At 45.2% G+C, this 20,961-nt stretch overlaps 1 protein-coding gene across 2 annotated transcripts in view; it reads left to right on the top strand.

Moving 5' to 3' along the window:
- The window catches only part of PKN3 (protein kinase N3), a 73,320-nt gene that overhangs the window by 40,274 nt on the left and 12,085 nt on the right, over positions 1-20,961 (top strand). For both annotated transcript variants that reach the window (XM_068248519.1, XM_068248520.1), the window contains 8 exons: positions 3,289-3,424; positions 5,510-5,577; positions 8,156-8,222; positions 12,274-12,365; positions 14,465-14,641; positions 14,742-14,804; positions 14,961-15,037; positions 19,380-19,522. In XM_068248519.1, coding sequence (XP_068104620.1) covers positions 3,289-3,424; positions 5,510-5,577; positions 8,156-8,222; positions 12,274-12,365; positions 14,465-14,641; positions 14,742-14,804; positions 14,961-15,037; positions 19,380-19,522 — 823 coding nt within the window. The remainder of the gene's footprint in view (positions 1-3,288; positions 3,425-5,509; positions 5,578-8,155; positions 8,223-12,273; positions 12,366-14,464; positions 14,642-14,741; positions 14,805-14,960; positions 15,038-19,379; positions 19,523-20,961) is intronic.

Here is a 20,961-nt window from a genome sequence, read left to right as displayed (position 1 = left end):
ATGGCAGCGCTAGCATACATGCAGGATGAGTTTGACATGTTTCTGACAGATGGCAATACGCTGTAACTGCTTAGAATTTATACCGGGTGGTGTGGCGACAATTCCGACATAGCTGTAAACTGTAGCCGTGCTGGTATACAACTCTACGGCCGACAGTGTATTGCCACCTGTCTTAACAAGCCACATATGAAACTCATCCCTGCATGTGTTCTAGTGCTGCTGCAGGGAGATCTGCATTATAGGGAGCGATGGTGGATGGACTGGTGATCACAGCCCACAGATGCAGCGGGTAGATACACTAGCTGCTTCTTCTCCTGCGCTTCCACAGAAAGCTTGCAGCTTCTGATGAGATGTCTTCAGAAGTATCGCGAGACTTTTAAAGTGGGTAGGAGGAAAAAAAAAAAAATAGCAAAACATACCCACAATCCAGGAGGCTTACCTACAACCCCATGCCCACTGAATACGGCAACACAGCAGGCATGGGTGAGTTGGGGGGAAAATGTGGGGAGATATATTTGTACCCCATTTCAAAAATTAAAGGGGTATACATAGTTAATGAGGGCAAAAACTATTTTTTAGTTTTTTTTTTTTTTTCATTTTTGGTGTTACAACCCCCTTTAACACTCAACTCTCTTGTATTATGCTAAAACCGATGGAGATCAGAAAGACTATGGGGTCAATTCAGTATCTTAAAAGACAATTATCAAAGTATAGTGTTTTCCCAGAACGCCATTAATAAATGGGGTGACTGTGTGATAAAAGAATGTGGAAGTAAAAATAAAATAATTGTCTTGTTTCTTATGTACCTTAACAACTTTTTCCTGAGTGTACTGTTAGTCTGGACTGCAGAATAACCCAACTTCACAGGAGACGCTGTTCTGTGAAGAGATGACATGGGAATGCATTCAACATTTATAAACTTCAAACATCAAACATTTACCACTTATTAAATAAATGAGACACACACCACCTTGGCGTTTAACAGGCCGCGGCCATTGTTTATTGGGGGGTAAAAAGGGGGGTATAACAACCAACTTTATTGTAAACTCCGTAACCATTTAACTTTATTTACACGTGAACACAACATAAACTGACCGACACAACATCCGCGATCGATGGTCTGTGGACCTGCAGCTCAGGTCTGTCCAAAAGTTCTCCTCAAGTGACACTGACAGGGCTGGTTTTGTTTCACCTCAGCCAACCTCAGGGCTTTGGAGGGAATGAAGCTCCAACCAATCAGCTTCCAGCGGTACCTGAATAGCGTACAGCTCAACTTTGCTTAACAACAGCATCTTCTGAGGTGATTTACCTCACAGCATCTGAAATACAGAAAAGACCGCCAGTACCAATCCTTAACAATATACATCTGTACATTTATATACCCTTGTTCAATAGTTTCAGCATACCCATGTTCGCTGCCCTTCTATTGTAATGCAGCTCATCCAGTCTAATTTCTTGTTTCCCCTCCACTGTTTACCATACAGTGAAACATAAAACCTCCCGCCTCCACCAGCATAGAGCAGTGTGTTTGCTGTTGCTATGCAAACATACAATCAGTGGCTATTTTGCGCAAGCATGCACTGCGAGTACAACAGTGCAGAGAAGGAGTGAGAGAGCTTGTCGCTCGCCCCTAATACATCGATTTGCACAGCTTTTCTGCGCATACATGTGCTCCGAGTACCGATGTGCAGGGGAGCAAGAGAACTTGTATGTCGCTCCTCAAACAATCCAGTTGCGGCGGTATTGTGACTTTGTGGGGGGAAACCAGTGAGATTGTGCCACACTCGCACACAAAGTGGCGTACCCCTTGCAGATGGGCTATTCTGCAGACCAACCTTGTCAGTATTTTAACAGGATAAAATTGTTAAGGTACAGCAAGAAAAAGACACTATTTTATTTTTACTTCCACATTCTTTTATTACAGACACCCCTATTTATTAATGGCGTTGTGGGGAAAAGGCTATATTTCGATAGTTGTCTTTTAACCACCTTAGCACTAAGCCCGAGTCAGGCTTGGGCCGGAAATCCACAGCTCAGCGGTAACCCCGAGTCTGACTTGGGTTAGCCACTGGGAAGTATGTGCAGAGCATGCTTGTAACGGGTGTCTGTTAGGTCCTGAGCCCACTGACGCAGTTGTGTCTGCTTTTCAGTTACACATCAATGTTACAGATGCTGAAAAGCGGACAGAAACGGACACAACTGCGTTAGTGGGCTCAGGGCCTAACTCTCCTCCCCTGGGATCCAGATGCTGGGAGCCATTCTTCTTCCAGTCCTTGGGGGCTCTCGATCACTCTGGCGGGATCGTTGTCTGCTGTCATGACGACAGATGATCTCACTATAGGGGTAGAGTGCCACCCAGTGGACGGATGGAGAATTGCAGTGCTGGATCCAGGGGAGGTAAGTAATGCGCAGGGTTGCTGCGGATCTATCTAGCGGTATGATTTTCTCTTGCTTTTAGGGTCTATAAGCTTGTGAATTATTATTTTTTTTTTACCACTTTTAGACCCTTAAATCCAGAAGTAATCATACCGCCAGGGAGCTTAAACAGGAACTCCTGTGAAAATAATGTAATAAAAAAAGTGCTTAATTTTTTACAATAATTATGTATAAATGATTTAGTCAGTGTTTTCCCATTGTAAAATCTTTCCTCCACCTGATTTACATTCTGACATTTACCACATGGTGACATTTTTACTGCTGGCAGGTGATGTCAGTGGAAGGAGATGCTGCTTGCTTTTTTTTGGCAGTTGGACCCAGCTGTAAACAGCTGTTATTTCCCACAATGCAATGAGGTGTACAGACAGGAAACTGTCAGGACCATGGTCCTGACATCACGCTGTGGGAAGGGCTTCACCACAATATCCGCCATATAGAGCCCCCTGATGATCTGTTTGTGAAAAGGAAGATTTCTCATGGGAAAGCTACCGATTGAGATGAAATTCGATTCTTGGTCACGGTTTCTCTTTAGGGGAAAACTGCAGTGCCACCCAGATAGTGAGATGCGATTAATTCTGAATTGATGCAAATGGTATGTGGCTTTGAAATGTGCCTATCAATGGCAGCAGTTGTAGGTCCATTTCCAGTCTGCATCAACTCTGAATTAATCGCTTCTTATTGATCGCCCCTATTAGACCTAAAAGAAGCCAGGATATAGTGTCTTGTCTGTTTGGTAGTGAGGTATATTAGTGCTGCGAGGTTGGGATGTGGTTCTGGGCTGTAAAGGAAGTTTTCTTATTATTTTTACTCCTGCTGCTCTTCACCAATACATTTATGGTCTCTTTTCTTTAGTAACGTTCTTGCCAAGAAGTTAATATTTGATGAAGCGTTGGTGAAGCCTCCACCCAAACCTCCCCGACTTTTCTTACCGACGGATTCTGAGAAGCCAGGGGAACCTACAGGCTCTCCATCCAGAGGGATTGCTAAAGTGAGTACCCGACTGATCTAGCAGCTATTGGGTTTATCTGCTGTGCAGAGATTCACTGAGATTTGGTGCTCTACAGAGAATTACAGAGAATTGGTGCTCTACAGAGATTTACTGGTGTTTGGTGCTCTACAGAGATTTACAGAGAATTAGTACTTTACAGAGAATTCCTTAGATTTGATACTCTACAGATATTCACTGAGATTTGGTGCTCTACAGAGATTTACTGAGATTTGGTGCTCTACAGAGATTTACTGAGATTTGGTGCTCTACAGAGATTTACTGAGATTTGGTGCTCTCCAGAGATTTACTGAGATTTGGTGCTCTACAGAGATTTTCTGAGATTTGGTGTTCTACAGAGATTTACTGAGATTTGGTGCTCTACAGAGACTTACTAAGATTTGGTGCTCTACAGAGATTTACTGAGATTTGGTGCTCTACAGAGATTTACTGAGATTTGGTGCTCTACAGAGATTTACTGAGATTTGGTGCTCTACAGAGAGTTACTGAGATTTGGTGCTCTACAGAGAGTTACTGAGATTTGGTGCTCTACAGAGAGTTACTGAGATTTGGTGCTCTACAGAGAGTTACTGAGATTTGGTGCTCTACAGAGAGTTACTGAGATTTGGTGCTCTACAGAGAGTTACTGAGATTTGGTGCTCTACAGAGAGTTACTGAGATTTGGTGCTCTACAGAGATTTACTGAGATTTGGTGCTCTACAGAGAGTTACTGAGATTTGGTGCTCTACAGAGATTTACTGAGATTTGGTGCTTTACAGAGAGTTACTGAGATTTGGTGCTCTACAGAGAGTTACTGAGATTTGGTGCTCTACAGAGAGTTACTGAGATTTGGTGCTCTACAGTGAGTTACTGAGATTTGGTGCTCTACAGAGATTTACTGAGATTTGGTGCTCTACAGAGATTTACTGAGATTTGGTGCTCTACAGAGATTTACTGAGATTTGGTGCTCTACAGAGATTTACTGAGATTTGGTGCTCTACAGAGATTTACTGGTATTTGGTGCTCTACAGAGAATTACTGAGAATTGGTGCTCTACAGAGATTCACTGGTGTTTGGTAGTCATCAGAGATTTACAGAGAATAAGTACTTTACAGAGAATTCCTTAGATTTGTTACTCTACAGAGGTCCACTGAGGTTTAATCCTTTACAGATATTCACTGAGATTTGGTGCTCTACAGAGATTGGAGATTTGGTGCTCTACAAAGATCTTAGATTTGGTGGTCTACAGAGATTTGGTGTTCTACAGAGATTTGAGATTTGGTGCTCTACAGAGATTTACCGAGATATGGTGCTCTACAGAGATTTACCGAGATTTGGTGCTCTACAGAGATTTACTCAGATTTGGTGCTCTACATGGAGTCATTTGAATGACATATATGTTTCTTGAACACAGTCAGTCCCAGTGTGTAGATCTAGAACTTCCTGTACTGATAACTGCAGATAAGTTCCTTCTTTCATGCATCCTACTCTATTGCTACAGTGATAATGCTGGGTTTACACCATAGAATTTTCTGTTAGATTTACCTGCCAGATAGATAAAGTTCAACATGTTGGAAATTTATCTATCTTACGATCTATCTGCCGAGCAATTAGGCATAGTTCTACTTTTCTACTCAGCAGGAGATAAACAGAAGACAGTATGCATTCTAACAGAAAATCTAACAGAAGAATCTAACAGAAAATTGTATGGTGTAAACCCAGCATAATGCTGGGTATACATGGCGCGATAGTTGTTATCATTTGAGCTGCTGATGGCTCGATTGATAATATTCAACATGTCCGATCCCCGCGGCGGATCGATTCCGCTCGATCCCCGCGGGCGGACAATAAAAGAAACGAGCAGCTGATAAGGAACTGCCCACGGGGACAAGCGGGAATCGATTCACGCCCCCGCGCGGATGAGCGGGGACGTGGCGGCATCGAGCCAGCGGCTCGATTCCGGCGCATAAACGCGCTGTGTATGCCCAGCGTAAGAGTGTGCCAATGGAACACATTAACAGCCATTTCTTATATTTTAAAGGAAAATCCGTTGCTGAATCCTAAGTGCTTGTGTTATGTGTATTGTAGTCTGTGAAGCGCATTCACTCAGAGGAGAGCAGCACCTCAAGCAACAGTGAGCCTGCGAAGCTTCACAGGTAATCTTCAGCCATGTGTGATGAATTGCTTGTATGTCAGGTATACAGAATGTGTCTGTGGGAAGGCCAAACTTTAAAAAACAGCAGAAATACATCTGTTTCCCTGCTTAAAAAAAAATAAAAAAAAACCCTGCATTCATGCCTTGGAAGTCTAAATAAAGGAGGGACAGTCACTAGACTGCCATGGAATGCTATATTGGAGGGGGGGGGGGGGAGGTACCATTAGACTACCAGGGAATATTGTATAGGGAAGACCACTAGTCTACCAGGGAATGTTATATAGGGAAATGGAGACCACTAGTCTACCAGGGAATATTGTATAGGGGAGGGGAGACAACTAGACAAATCAAATCAAAGATAGCTTTATTGGCATGACCAAGATTCATTACAGGTATTGCCAAAGCAAGGGGAAAAAGGGGGACATGGGAGGGGGTGGGGTAGGGGGACAGTGGCTAAGCAGTCTGTGGACATATTTTTTTTTTAGGTTTACAGTTCCGTTATGCTCCTCTGTCTGTGGCATGCTGTGACATAATGTGCAGCGATTGTCACTGTGGATTCCTCTTCTCCCAGTAGGATATATGTTTTTCTCTCGTCTTCTAGTGTGAGAAAGTCTGGGAATAGTTCCAACAATTTCTTAAAGTAAGTGTCCCTGGTTGCAGTATATTTGGGGCAGTGCAATAGGAAGTGGCTTTCATCCTCAAGGGTCTTCTGCTCACAGTGTTGGCATAGTCTCTCCTCCCTGGGTTTGTACGTCTGTCTGTGTCTCCCAGACTATTTCGAGGTTGTGAGACTACCAGGGAATATTGTATAGGGAAGGGGAGACCACTAGACTACCAGGGAATAACCAGGGAATATTGTATAGGGGAGGGGAGACCACTAGACTACCAGGAAATGTTATATAGGTGAGGGAAGAGACCACTAGCCTACCAGGAAATATTTTATAGGGGAGGGTAGTCCGTTAAACTACCAGGGAACGCTACATGGGTGTGGTAGGGAGGACCATCAGCCTACCCGGGTATCTCATGACCACACTCACTATGTGTAGCTGCAAAATTGAGGCATAGCTGGAGGTGTGATGGGGCGTGTCTTAGGCTAAGTTCACAGTGGAATGTTAAAGTTGCACGTTAAAACAAAATTTTATGCAGAATAGCGCATTGCATTGAAAAATAAATGCGCCGTTTACAGTGCACATGTTAAGTGAAAGTACTGCATGCAGTGCGTTATACACGTTATTAGCTACGTTAGACTGTTTGCACATGCTCAGTTATGACTTGGAAGCATACTTTTCATTGCCTGTATGCTCTACTGTATCTGCTGTATGTGATGGTAACGCTGCGTTGCAACTTTTTTGGCGCGTTGCAAGTTTGCGTTGCGACTTCAACGGTGCATCAAAACGCAATGTGCCACTGTGAATCTAGCCTAAGTGTTCCGGTTTTCCTGGTTTCAAATGCTGGGAGCTATGCATTTGGCTATTTAGTGGCCAGGTAGTGTAAAGGTTAAGGGCTCTGCCTCTGACACAGGAGACCTGGGTTCGTGTCCCGGCTCTGCCTGTTCAGTAAGCCAGCACCTATTCAGTAAGGAGTTCTTTGGGCGAGACTCCCTAACACTGCTACTGCCTACTGAGTGCGCTCTAGTGGCTGCCTCATAAGCGCTTTGAGTCCGACAGGAGAAAAGCGCTATACAAAAAAAGGAATTATTATTTAGCTGTTTAACAAAAGGAGGATTCTTATTTGTCGATATAAACGACTGCCTCTTTTTTTGCTTGAGTTTCCTTTTATTACTGGCTGCAGCCATAGCCATGTCAGTATCTGTCAGTGTCAGTATGTCAGTGGCTGGATAGTGTAATGGTTAAGGGCTCTGCCTCTGACACAGGAGACCTGGGTTCAAATCTCGGCTCTGCCTGTTCAGTAAGCCAGCACCTATTTCAGTAAGGAGTTTCTTGGGCAAGTCTCCTTAACACTGCTACTGCCTACTGAGTGCGCTCTAGTGGCTGCCTCGCAAGCGCTTTGAGTCCGACAGGAGAAAGGCGCTATACAAATATTGCAATTATCTGCACTTGAGCAGAGGCTAGCTTATTGTGGTGGGAGATCAAGGGGTGTGGCTGGCCCCCATCCAACCACTTTTACCAGAGTGAGGCCTTACCCACTTGAAGGGAACCTTAAGTGAACCAGGGGAGTTCAGTTTAACTTAACTCTGACTTCTTCCAGTCCCCTGTAGTCAGTCAGGTCCCTCGCTGTCCTCCCGGTCTGGTGTGTTCTGCTGTTGTGCCCCTCCGAAAACTGACTGCAAGCTACTGACTGTGTGCGCTTGTGCAGTTTGTAAGTCCATTGCATTGAGTTTAGAAAGGTGAGTGATCACAGGTTGTGAATATGTTAAAGATGTGATCATCATCCCTGCATTTCACAAGGACACGCAACAACTCTCTGCAGACTTGTTTTTTTTTTTTAAATCCGCACTGTGTAGAGAATGGTTACTCTGTTAATTTTGATACAGGTTCGCTTCAAATAGTGACAGGTGCACTTTAAGGAGCAAGATGAATGATTTTAAATATTGCATTTTTATGCTTTCCTTTTGACAGAAAAAGAGTCCTGGGGCTGGATGATTTCACCTGTGTCTCCGTGCTAGGGCGAGGCCATTTTGGCAAGGTAAAGTTATGTAAATGAGCTATGCAAATCGGATTATTTTAAGCTGTTGTAGCTGTGTAAACTCTGTTTTGAAGTTCTTGCAACTTTCAGGATTTGCATACCAGTTTGCATTGTCTCTGGTGGAGGCTTAATGAATAGTATTCTATCAGTGTGCATTGACAGGCCAGGGTTGTTGGACACAGTGGCATGGGGGAGCTGTATTCATAATTGGGGATTACAAAGGTAATATATAGTGGGTAGAGTTCGCTTATTTAGAGCTTTGAAGTTAGATACTTACCTTAGCCCTTCCTGGCTTCTCCCTCAACCCACCGTTCCAGCACTGGGTCCCTCTAAACCTAGGCTTCTTGTGGCCGTGCCCCTGCGGTGGATGAGCACATCTGGACTGGGCATGCACAAGTAAGGTCTGCACATGCCCAGTAGAAAGAAGTGCTCATGCACTAAGAAAAAAAGATGGCAATACAGTGGTAAAGAGGCGCCAGAAGAGTAAAAACAAATCTTTAAAACGTTTAAAATGAAGTAGGTCGTGGTGGACTTACCCCCTCAATGCAGACACAAAAAAATGATGATTTAGACAAAAAAATTGGTTGGAGTATGTAAATAAATGTATTATTTTATGTATGTATTATTATGTAAATAAACCAATTTTTGTTGTCTAAATCCAGCAATTTTTTGTGTCTGCATTGGGGGGAGGAGGGGGAGAGGGTAAAGTCTACCACGAGCTACTGCATTTTAAACGTTTTAAAGATTTGTTTTTACTTTTCTGTCGCCTTGGTACCTCTGTATTGCCATTGATTCCACCCCTGGTGGAGGGGATTTGGATCCTCTTTTCTCCTATCCTACAGAGATCGACCTTCTTAATCCTGAGTGGGGACAGGTCTAATCTCCCTACCTGCTTACTTTGTGGTTGCCTGGACGACAACCCTCGTTTTTGAGTATATAACATTATACTTACTTGTTCATATCCACATTCCAGTACATACTGCACTATATTTGGCCCTCGGTGTCTCCCCTTATATCTTTGTACAAGAAAATAAAGATGTGCACATATAACTTCGCTCTAATGAGCATGCACAGACCTTTTTCATGCGTGCCCAGACCGGATATGCATATCTATGGCCAGGGACACGGCCAGAAGAGAGGAGGATCCCAGCGCTGGAATGGTGGGCACAAAGAGGATTGGGGTAATTATCTACCTTTTAAAGATCTGAGGTGAGTATCCATCTTTTACCTCCTCTACCTCACTATTACAGGAGAAAGATGGCAACTCACCCTTGGCAAGAAATGTATGTCACTTGGTTGTAGCGCTGGAGGAAAAATAAATTCTTTTATGCAGTAATCAGTAACTTTAGATTGTTGTTTATTATGATGCCCTTAAATTTTTATTGCCCAATAATACCTGGGTGTTGAAAGGAGATCTGAAGCTAAAGTCCAGTGGCATGATTTTCTTAACCAACCTTATGCTTTGCCATACTTCTACCACCAAATCCGGCCCCTATGGTCACATCTGAATGTCATCATTGTTAGGGTCCACCACTCTGGCCAGACTGTCTATGGAGAATTTTTTTTTTCCCCTTCAAACTCCGCACACAAACCCAAATTATTGAGTATTCAACTAATGGTGTAACAGCGATACTCTCTCTTGCCATACTCATAAGTTGAGTTGTGTAGTCATCATAGTTTGCAGAGAATTACTTAATTTTAATTGATCATTTTAAATTAATAATGCTATGTTAAGGATGTAAGTCCCTCTCAAAGGTAGCAGCAAGAAGGGGGGGTCTGAGGACTACAGGAAAAGCATAGAATAGGCAAGGAGGGGAAGAAAAGAGAAGAGAGAAAGAAGAAAGGCTAGAGAAAAAGACTATCGATCTAATAACCAGGGCACTTCTGAGCTGCTTCAGATCTTAACAACATTGTCCTGACTCCATCGCCCTTCACAGATCCTCCATACCACATCTCAAGAACCCTTGCGTTGCTCACACAAGATAATAAAAATGTAGATGGGCTTTTAGCAACCTGCAGCTGAATTAAAAGTAAAACTACATAAGCAAAGTCTTACCTCCTTGTGCTGACTGTGAACCCTTATTTATAGTCCTTAAAGAGAAACTAGTCAAAATAACATAATAAAATTTCATTTTTTTTTTTTTTACTATATTCGTTCAGTGTTTGCCCATCCTAAAATCTTTCCTCTTCCCGAGTTACTTTCTGAACTTTATCACATGCTGCAACATCTTTAGTACTTGCAGGTGAATGTTTGTTTAATGAGAGTTCAAAAGCCAGTAGAAAATATCTCTCATCTCTCAAAATGGCGGGGGGGGTTCCATATAATTAATACAGCCTAGGCTAACCGTTAGTAATAGGATGGGGCTACATACCAATATACAGCAAAAGGAAGTGTTTCTGATGCTAAAACCAGGATATTTAAAGAGACACTGAAGCGAAAAAAAATATGATATAATGATTTGGTTGTGTACTATGAATAATTACTAGAAGATTAGCAGCAAAGAAAATATTCCCATTTTTTTTAAGGAATTTTAAGGTGTTATTTCTAACATTGCATCATTCTATAATATGTTCAGATTACACAACACTCAGCATTCAAAATTATTCTTTCAGAGCAGTCTGTGAACTAATGACCTCTCCTCTGCCAGAGGAAAAGTAAATAGTTCAATAACAGTTGAGATAATCAAAGTCAGAAAACAGCCCTCTCCACGACTTTAAAAGTTGTAGAGCTTAATGGCTTTTTTGCATAGAGATAACACATGGAGTTCCTTAACTCTTCCTGTACTGGAAACAATTAGACTGATGTATCTGATCTTAATGTTTTATTTCTTAGCTGTACTACACATACAAATCATAATATCATCATTTTTTTTCACTTCAGTGTCTCTTTAAAGGGACTCAGAGCTCTAAAATTAAAGATATTGTATACATACCTGGGGCTTCCTCCAGCCCCATCCACTCCGATAGCTCCCGCGCCACCATCCTCCTCTGCCCGCAGCTTCAGGAACCGGGTCCCATCACTGACGTCAGTTGCGGCCAGCTACACAGGAGAAGTGCGCTCATTGGCTATCATTCATGAAAGGGCTGTCGGTATGGAGAATCAGTGCGGGAAAACACCGCTGGCAGTGTTTTAGACTTCTGGGTGGGCATTCATAAAAAAGTATCCATGTGCGGAAGCAGTGCGGAGATTCCCCGAACTAGGCAGGCGATGGGCTTGCGGAGACACGGAAGCTGCCGAGTTGATACATTTCTCCGTGTTCCGCTCTGCTGCAGCTGCCTGGGAGGTCTGTGTGTCTCCATTCACTTGCATTGGTATCGCCACATCAGAGGGAGCGGTACTTCCCGACCTCACACCGCTTGCGGTGATCTTTATGAATGAACATTTTGCTACATTTGTTCCGATAATCACCGCACAAGGCGGTGATTTATCACTCTGCTCGGTAGTGTCATTTTTTTCACGCAGAAAGAGCCTTTATGAATGCTGACTTTGCTAAGTGGTCGGTAAAGTCAGCTGTTTTAAGCATTTCCGCATGCGGAAATGCTTTATGAATGATAGCCTTTGCGTATCTCTCCAGCAGCTGCTGGAGAGATATGTAGAGGGCGCACTTCTCTTACGCCAGACTGGCTCCAACTGACGGAAGTGCGGGGACCCGGTCCCCAAATTGCGGACAGCGGAAGATGGCGATCAGAGCAGATGGGGCTGGAGGTAGCCCCAGGTATGTATACAATATTTTTAATTTTAGAGCTCTGGTACACTTTCTTAATGTAAAATTGGGTGTCCTGAATAATTTACTGAATTCTACCATCCCTCTTTAAAATGACATGCTAAAAGTAAACTCTATATGAACTCAAAAATATCTGACTGAACGTGTGTGTGTGTGTGTGTGTGTGTGTGTGTGTGTGTGTGTGTGTGTGTGTGTGTGTGTGTGTGTGTGTGTGTGTGTGTGTGTGTGTGTGTGTGTGTGTGTGTGTGTATTTTGAGCAGGTGTAGAAGTAGCTACACAGTAGCGCTTCTGTTCACTCATAAAGAGTATGGGCTCTTGTTCTTTAGGTTCTTCTGGTTGAATATAAACAAACAGGAAAGCTCTACGCTATCAAAGCACTGAAGAAGCGGGATATCGTCAGCAGAGATGAGTTTGAAAGGTGCATATTTTATTTCTTTTCTATGTTTGGGCAGTCGTTATGCTGGTCTATAACTTAGTAGAATGTACTCTATTGGTGTTTTTCAATGTTTTCCTGATCTTTTGTGAATATGCTCACCATACTTACTGTAAATTATAACCTTATTTCACAGAAAGGTTTTAAAATCCTGACTCTAAAGGCAGACTTGTTAGTGTAGAGGAGGGGTGTCAAACGCAAATACAAAGTTGGCCGAAATTGTACACTGGGACCTAGTAGCGGGGCAACCTCGATGTCTACTGGCCTCCTCCCTCCCTTATAAAGTTTCTAGGTGGTCCCCCCTCCCTTCACTATACAGCTCCCTAGTGTTTAGCGTTTCCCCCCCCCCCCCCTCCCACATATGGCTTCCCTGGTGATCTAGGGCTTCACCCCCAATATAGCTTCCCAAATTGAATGACTATGAGGGCCAGGTTTGGCCCGCGGACCGGAGTTTGACATGTATGGTGTGGAGGATATACGGTATTTGAGTATAACTTAATTCAGTCATGAACTGCCCCCTTGACGCTTATTTGTGAGAAATCGTAAAAATGGCTGACTTGGTAATAAACTGAGGGTACCCCTCACCAGTCTGTCCTAAATCTTGTAACAACTTTGCAGCATCGGCTAAACATTCCCTATTGCATGTATTTGCCAAGCACCTTCAGTTCATTTTCTGCCCCTCACTCCTCACAACATACGGAGGGTTTGCTGATGTTGCACTCACCCGTCCCGTTTGTGCTTTTAATCTGTCCGGATTCCTTTCCTCTCCCTCCCTGCAGAGTCGCGAACACTGTGTAAAGACAGGTTTAACTTGCCCAGTCGCTGCTTCCAGCTGCTATCCCCATGGCCACAGCGGCATCATGTAATTTGCCGGCAGTTCGTGCCAGAGTGTCACATGACGGCACTCTGGGCATGGAGAGCACTGCTGGAAGCTGCGATTGGGCGAGTAACTTGTAAGCTGATTTCCTCTGGTGGCCCTGGACCCGAAATAGGTAATTTGTACTCTGCCTTAAGGTACATACATTTGATTTTTCCAAACGACCGGTCGTTTGGACGTCAAATCGGGCATGTGTACAAACGATCGTTCAGCTGGTAAGACTGGATTTGACCAATCCGCCAAGCAGATCCGTCAAAACCAGCGTTATCAGCTGAACGACCGTTTCTACACACGCCCGATTTGACGTCCAAACGACCGTTCGTTTGGAACAATCAGACTTGTGTACGCACCTTTAGCCGTAATGTGAATTAAGGTTATGGTAAGGTTATGGTGATACTCGCTGTGTAATTTGAGCATCAGCAAGGAAGGGAGCCTGTATTACGATAATGATGGTGTAATTTGGGGTGTTGGCAATAGCCGGAGCCCTAATAATGTAAAGAAGGGACCTGCGTCTAACAAGAAATGGGGTGTACAGTAGGAGATAATTAGGACAACAGTGCATGGAGCGCATCCCGTGACTTCACCCCGCGTCCCCAAATTTACCCGAGCTTTTTTAACAGGTACGCGCTGTACTTGGCCTAACTTCCTGCACAGTATTTAAGTCTGGCCTCCCTCTCTTTTGTACCTCAATTGCTCTATCAGCGTTTTCATGCCATGAATTCTGTTGGAAGTGACTTCAAATATGAAGCATCCGCTACCCTGTCTGATAGCATAACCTCCCTGGCGGTAATCCCGAGCTGAGTTCGGGCTAGCTGCCGGGGGCTCAATACAAGTGAATGGAGGGCATTGGGAGCTTTTACTCACTCACCTCCTGGGGGATCCAGACGTCGGTAGCCGTTCTTCTTCTTCCTGTCTTTGGAGGCTCTGAATCACTCTGGTGAGATTGCCGTCATTGATCTCCCCAAAGTGTTGCAGCGCCACGCGGAGGACGGAGGTAAAATTGCAGCGCTGTAGCCCAGGGAGGTGAGTGAGAGAAGGGGCTGCTGCTGGCTTACTGGCAGCATAATTGTTTCTTGATTTTAGGGTGTGAAATGTTCAGAAAAGACCCTAAAATCTGGAAATTATCATACTGCCAGGAAGGTTAATGTGATCCTCAGAGCTATGATGCCGCCTAATGTTCCCATCTTACGTTTGTCCTTGATTGTAGTCTGCAATGTGAGAAGCGGATCTTTGAGGTGGTGAATGCCTCGGGGCACCCCTTCCTGGTGAACCTGTTTGGTTGCTTCCAGACCCCGGAACACGCCTGCTTCGTGATGGAATACATGCCTGGTGGTGACCTGATGATGCACATCCATGCTAACGTCTTCTCACAGGCGGCAGCCAGGTGTGTGTGTGTGTGTGGGGGGGGGGGGGGGGGGGGAGAGGGAAGATGGCTTGTGTGTCACATGGTTGTCAAGCCTAACAAATTGTCCTTGTATTGGCAGGTTCTATTCTGCGTGTGTGGTTCTCGGCCTTCAGTTTCTGCACGAGAAAAAAATAATTTACAGGTATGGAGGTCTTTTTTGATGCCTGTTTATGACTGCTTGACGTGGTGACAAGGACTGTGAGTCAGGCTGCTTACCAATATCTACGGACATGTGATCCTCTGAATACTTTTTCTTAAGTTTTATGTCAATGTTTTCCAACGCCCATCTTTTCTTTAGAGACTTGAAGCTGGACAATCTGCTGATGGATGCTGGTGGATTTGTAAAGATTGCAGATTTTGGACTATGTAAAGAAGGTGAGACTTGTGTTAATTCTGAAAACTTTTGAAACTAGATAACCTCCCTGGCGGGACGCAGTTTTTAGCTGCTGCGTCCGCGGGAGGATTTTTTAAAATAAAAGTTTTGCTATATGCCTAAGCTAGCACTTCGCTAGCTAATTATGTCCCCAAGCCCCCCCCCCCCCCCCCCCCCGCCCCCCCCCCCCCCCCCCCCCCCCCCCCCGGCAACCAACTAAACCCCCCTGATCGCCGCCAGTAATATTTACCCCTCCGCGATCCCGCGAGAGCCGCAGCTTCACTGTCGCTATGGCGACGATCGGACATGTCATGCGCAGTCCCGATCCTCCCCATAGCAAAGCCTGGAGCTGATTGGGAGGCTGCGCCATCGTGGGGATCCCTGGGGGGCACGTATTACGGCGGTGATCGGTGGGGAAAGATGAACATCTGGGCTTTCATTTGTACCAGGTCCCAAGTCTGTATGACACACGGTTCTGAATAAGTGGGGGCTGAAGGAGGGGTGCCCCCTACACTTGGCTATTGCTGTTACTATTCGAAGCCTCCGATCTCTATATTGGGCGACTGGAGGCTGGCCCCTTCTTGCCTGCAGAAACAAATCACAGTGACCCCGGCAGCACCAACTCAGAAACTGTGGAGTGTAGTGATAACATCTGTTTCCAGGGGCCCGGGCGGGTAATATACTTGCAGAAACAGAACAGCTTTCTGCACGGCAACCCTACGCAGAACAAAGCAGAGCGCAGGAGACAACAGGGGTGGGATACAGGAGGAGCTGGAGTCAACAAGTCTGAGGACGAGACGGGGGGGGGGGGGGGGGGGTAGCCTTCTTCAAAACCCACTCTCTCCTTCAAAACCCACTAATTCGGGAACCGTGTGTCATACCGACTTGGAACCTGGTGCAAGTGAAAACCAAGACGTTCAGCTTCCTAAAGATGGTTCAATCTTGCAAGAGAAGTAAATATATTTTTAACAGGAGGCTCCCAAATGTGCTGGACGGTATAATACGTAAGTACCGAAAATACAATCCCAGCCAATCATAAGTGGCCTTTTAACACCTTTCCTTATAATGCTATGGTAATTTGTCCACTAAGGTATATTAGGCGGCCACGAGTTTGTTTACATGACGTCACTCTAAGCGTAACACACGCTTAGAGCGACGCATGGGGGGAGGTAACAGCCAGAAAAGGCGCAGCTTCCGAGAGAAGCTGTCGCTTTTTCAGCGGGGGAGAGGAATCAGTGATCGGGCTCCATAGCCCGATTCACTGATTGCCTGGCTAACGAACCGCGGGCCGGCGCGCGATTGGCCGCGGGAGCCTGCGGTAGCGCTCATGGTTCCTGGACGTAGTTTCTACGTCCAGGAACCAAATGGGTTAACAGTGTACTGACCAGGAAGCTGTTATGGGTTAATGGCGGATAGAGAATTCTATTGGACACAACAGGACGCAGGAGAGGAGAAAGAGATTGATGAGTAGACCACATGGGAGGTAAGTATGAAGTGTTTGTTTATTTTGACTTTTAATTTTCAGTTCAGGTCCTCTTTAAAGAGACTCCGTAACAAAAATTGCATCCTGTTTTTTATCATCCTACAAGTTCCAAAAGCTATTCTAATGTGTTCTAGCTTATTGCAGCACTTTGTACTATCACAGTCTCTGTAATAAATCAACTTATCTCTCTCTTGTCAGACTTGTCGGCCTGTGTCTGGAAGGCTGCCAAGTTCTTCAGTGTTGTGGTTCTGCTATGAACTCCCCCTTCCAGGCCCCTCTATGCACACTGCCTGTGTGTTATTTAGATTAGAGCAGCTTCTCTCTTATCTTTTACAAGCTGGATAAATCGTCCTCTGAGCTGGCTGGGCTTTCACATTAGTGAGGAATTACAGACAAGGGCAAAGCTGTTTGCAGGAAGAAAAGAGCAGCCTGAAACTTCAGTGCATGAGAGATGCAGGGGGAAAGAAACACACAAATGATCTCTTGAGATTCAAAAGAAGGCTGTATACAGCCTGCTTGTGTATGGATGTATTTTCTATGTGTGAACATACTGTACATCAACCTACTTCCTGTTTTGGTGGCCATTTTGTTTGTTTATAAACAAACTTTTTAAACTGTTTTTAACCACTTTTAATGCGGCGGGGAGCGGCGAAATTGTGACAGAGGGTAATAGATGTCCCCTAACGCACTGGTATGTTTACTTTTGTGCGATTTTAACAATACAGATTCTCTTTAAGGAATGTTTAACTATTCACATACTGGTAATGGGCACTATACTGTATGTATTAACAAGTATATACAATATCAATGGTAATTGGATGAGGCAATATTATATCATTGTTTGAACTACATCATTCTACAAGACTTTAGACATTTGTGGCCCAATAGTGTAGTGAGCCATGTGTACCTATCTGGTAGTTAGGTTGCTCTAAAGGTAGCCTCACTACTCCTGCAGCTTTGGCTGTGTCAGAAAAAGGGTTATACTGAGCGCCAGTGAGTCCCTAAAGTTTAAGAGAATTCAACTAGGAATGCGACTGCCAACTTCCTCCCTAATGGTGCATACACACATCCAATTTTGATTGGCCAATGGATGGCTTATTTTGCCTCCTCAATCCATTATGAGTTTACCTACACATTATTTTCAAACTATTTAAAATACGTTGGTCCTCATACTTATATGTAAGAGGTAAAAATGGCCAATCAAAATTTGATGTGTTTACGCACCATTAAGCCTGGCACACACTTTCAATTATGATTGGCCAGTCACTGACTCATTTTACCTCCTCCATGTAGTATGAGTGTTTTCCTACACAATCTGCTCATAGTATTCCGTATCTGTTGACTCACATACTACATGGAGGTGGTAAAATTGGTCAGTGATTGGCCAATCGTAATTGAAAGTATGTACCAGGCATTAGTTGTAGCAGGCTTGCCGCAGTATTTGTGAAGAGGCGATGAGATCACCAGGGAGCGAGAAGTCACATGTCTCTATAGGTGGCGCTAGAGGGCTGGAAGTTCAGCCAAACCTCAGGACTCCCTAGGCCTCAGTAGCGCCTTACTAGTGCAGTAATGCTGACAATGTGTCGTATGTTGTAATGCAATCCTCTAAAAGTCCAATGCAAAGTGGAAGTGTGACCAACATTCCGTTTTAGTGATATAACCTCATACTCTACTCCCCGCTGGATAGTGTAATGGTTAAGGGCTTTGCATCTGATACAGGAGACCTGGGTTCAGGAACTGGATAAGATCAGATCTCTTCGTGTTCCTTGGGCAAGACTCTCTAACACTGCTACTGCCTATAGAGTGTGTCTTAGTGGCTGCAGCTCTGGTGCTTTAAGCCCGCCATGTCCGGTCTTGTCTTTTACTCTTCCCCATTTCATTTGTTTAACTAGGATTTCTTCATCTACTTTCAGGACTTGTTTGTGAATTAGGGAACATGTATATGTTACGGCCAGAACCCGAAGTTTGGCCACCTCTTGTTCTGGCTGGCCACTTCGGGGTCTGGCTGGCGACTTCGGGTTCTGGCTGGCCAATGTGTGAAGTGGCCGATGCGCTGCGGCCAGTGTTAGAAATGATATGATTCCTGTTAAGATGAATGTATTTTCTGGTCGTCTCGCTGCGGCCAAATGTATGAAAAGTTAGTTTAATTTAATGAAATTAAGCCAGTGGCAAATGTAGCAGATGAAGCCGCCGGCTTCCACTCTGCCTCTCTCTCCTCCCCCTTCATCTCTCTCCTACCGGCAACGGCGGGGACACGCTCGTGTCCCTGAGAGTCGTTCATCGCGGCAGGCAATCCTGCCGTTCCTGCAGAGCGGGTGCTGGCAGAAGCAATGTCTGCAGCCTTCCCTGCTCTGCTTCCCTGGCGCGACGAACGACTCTCGGGGACACGAGCGTGTCCCCGCCGTTGCCGGTAGAAGAGAGAGGAAGGGGGAGGAGAGAGAGGCAGAGTGGAAGCCGGCGGACTCTCGGACATGCGTGTCCCCGCCGGCTGCCAGTAGGAGAGAGAGAGGCAGGGGGCGGCTTCATCTGCTACATTTGCCGCCGGCATCATTTCATTAAATTAACTAACTTTTCATACATTTTGCCGCAGCGAGATGGCCGGAAAATACATTAATCTTAACAGGAATCATTTCATTTCTAACATTGGCCGCAGCGCAGCGGCCACTTCACACATTGGTCAGCCAGAACCCGAAGTGGCCAGCCAGAACGTGAAGTGGCCAAACTTTGGGTTCTGGCCGTAACATATATAAAAACCAACCTTTTTAAAGGGATCACAAACTTTGAAGCCCCACTGTATATGAAAGCTTGGGACAGGTGTGTCGGTTTTTGGTGGGCGCTCATTTACTTGCTTGGTCTTCCAGGAATGGGATACGGGGACAGGACGAGCACGTTTTGCGGTACACCAGAGTTCCTGGCCCCTGAAGTGCTGACGGACACTTCCTACACGTATGCTGTGGACTGGTGGGGGCTGGGTGTGCTCCTCTATGAGATGCTGGTAGGAGAGGTAAGAGCTTTTACAGGTCCTCTTCAGTAGCAGAGTAAGAGTCAGAAGTTTTCTAGTTAGTGGACTATGGCTGTTCATGGCCGAATATTCATGTAAATGGGGTTGCAGTTTCAAAATCTGAGCTGTGTGATGTCAGGAGACTATTAAAGGGAACCTGAAGCGAGAGGAATACAGAGGCTGCCATCTTCGTTCTTGAATAAACAATGCCAGATGTAAAAAGAAGACAATCGAGAGCCCCTAATAGTGTATTATGGACAGATAAATTGTATAGGAAGTAGATGAAGTTATACTCACAAGTCTGGGTTGCCGGCCTCAGGCAACCACTCTCATCACATATGGGGAATTTGGACCTGGCCCCACTCAGGTTAAAGAGTCGCTCTCCGTAGAAAAGAAAAAGGGTATACACACCCATCCACCAGATGGATCAAAATGTATGAAAAGTACAGAGGCGCCAGCAGGATAAAAATAGTAGTACAAATTAAAACCAATTAAAATGTGGGTGGCGAGGGTGGACTCGTCTCCCCAACAAATAACACAACCGCTATGTTGCAATAAATTTAATCAAATATAATTATAATTAGTACTCCAAAAACAAACTGCAAAGCGTTTCGCGGGTCTCAAGCCCGCTTCCTCAGGCAAAAGTACAAAACAGGAGTAACTGAAACATAAACATAAAAGAATACATATACCGTATATACTCGCATACAAGCCGAATTTTTGACCCCCAAAAAGGGGGTCAAAAGTTGGGGGGTCGGCTTGTATGCGAGTCTTCCCTGGTGGTCTAGTGGTGGGTGGTCCGCGCCCTGCTCCCCGCTCCCCCCGCGGCCGCTGCTGCTATTACCTGCTTAGGCAGCGGCCGCTTCCTAATCCGCGTTCCCCTTCTGAACTTTCAGAGTGTATCACAGCAGCGCGCCCGGCGCTGCTGCTGTGACGATGCAGGGGGCAGGAAAGAGTGGTTCCCCTGGTAACGGCGATACAGATCGCCGCTATAGGGAGCCACGCTCTTTCCTGCCCCCTGCATCGTCACAGCAGCAGCGCCGGGCGTGCTGCTGTGATACACTCTGCAACTTCAGAAGGGGAACGCGGATTAGGAAGCGGCCGCTGCCTAAGCAGGTAATAGCAGCGGCGGCCGCGGGGGGAGCACTACCTACCTATGCTGGGCACTATACTGGCTAAACTGGGCACTATACTGGCTAAACTGGGCACTATACTGGCTAAACTGGGCACTATACTGGCTAAACTGGGCACTATACTAGCCATACTGGGGCACTATACTAGCCATACTGGGGCACTATACTAGCCATACTGGGGCACTATACTAGCTAAACTGGGCACTATACTAGCTAAACTGGGCACTATACTAGCTAAACTGAGGCACTACCTACCCATACTGGGCGCTATACTGGGCACTATACTGGCTATACTGGGCACTATACTGG

The sequence above is a fragment of the Hyperolius riggenbachi genome, chromosome 8 (assembly GCF_040937935.1).
Source record: "Hyperolius riggenbachi isolate aHypRig1 chromosome 8, aHypRig1.pri, whole genome shotgun sequence".
Lineage (NCBI taxonomy): Eukaryota > Metazoa > Chordata > Amphibia > Anura > Hyperoliidae > Hyperolius > Hyperolius riggenbachi.
The sequence above is the reverse complement of the archived record's forward strand: the minus strand, read 5'-3'. Positions and strand labels throughout refer to the sequence as shown.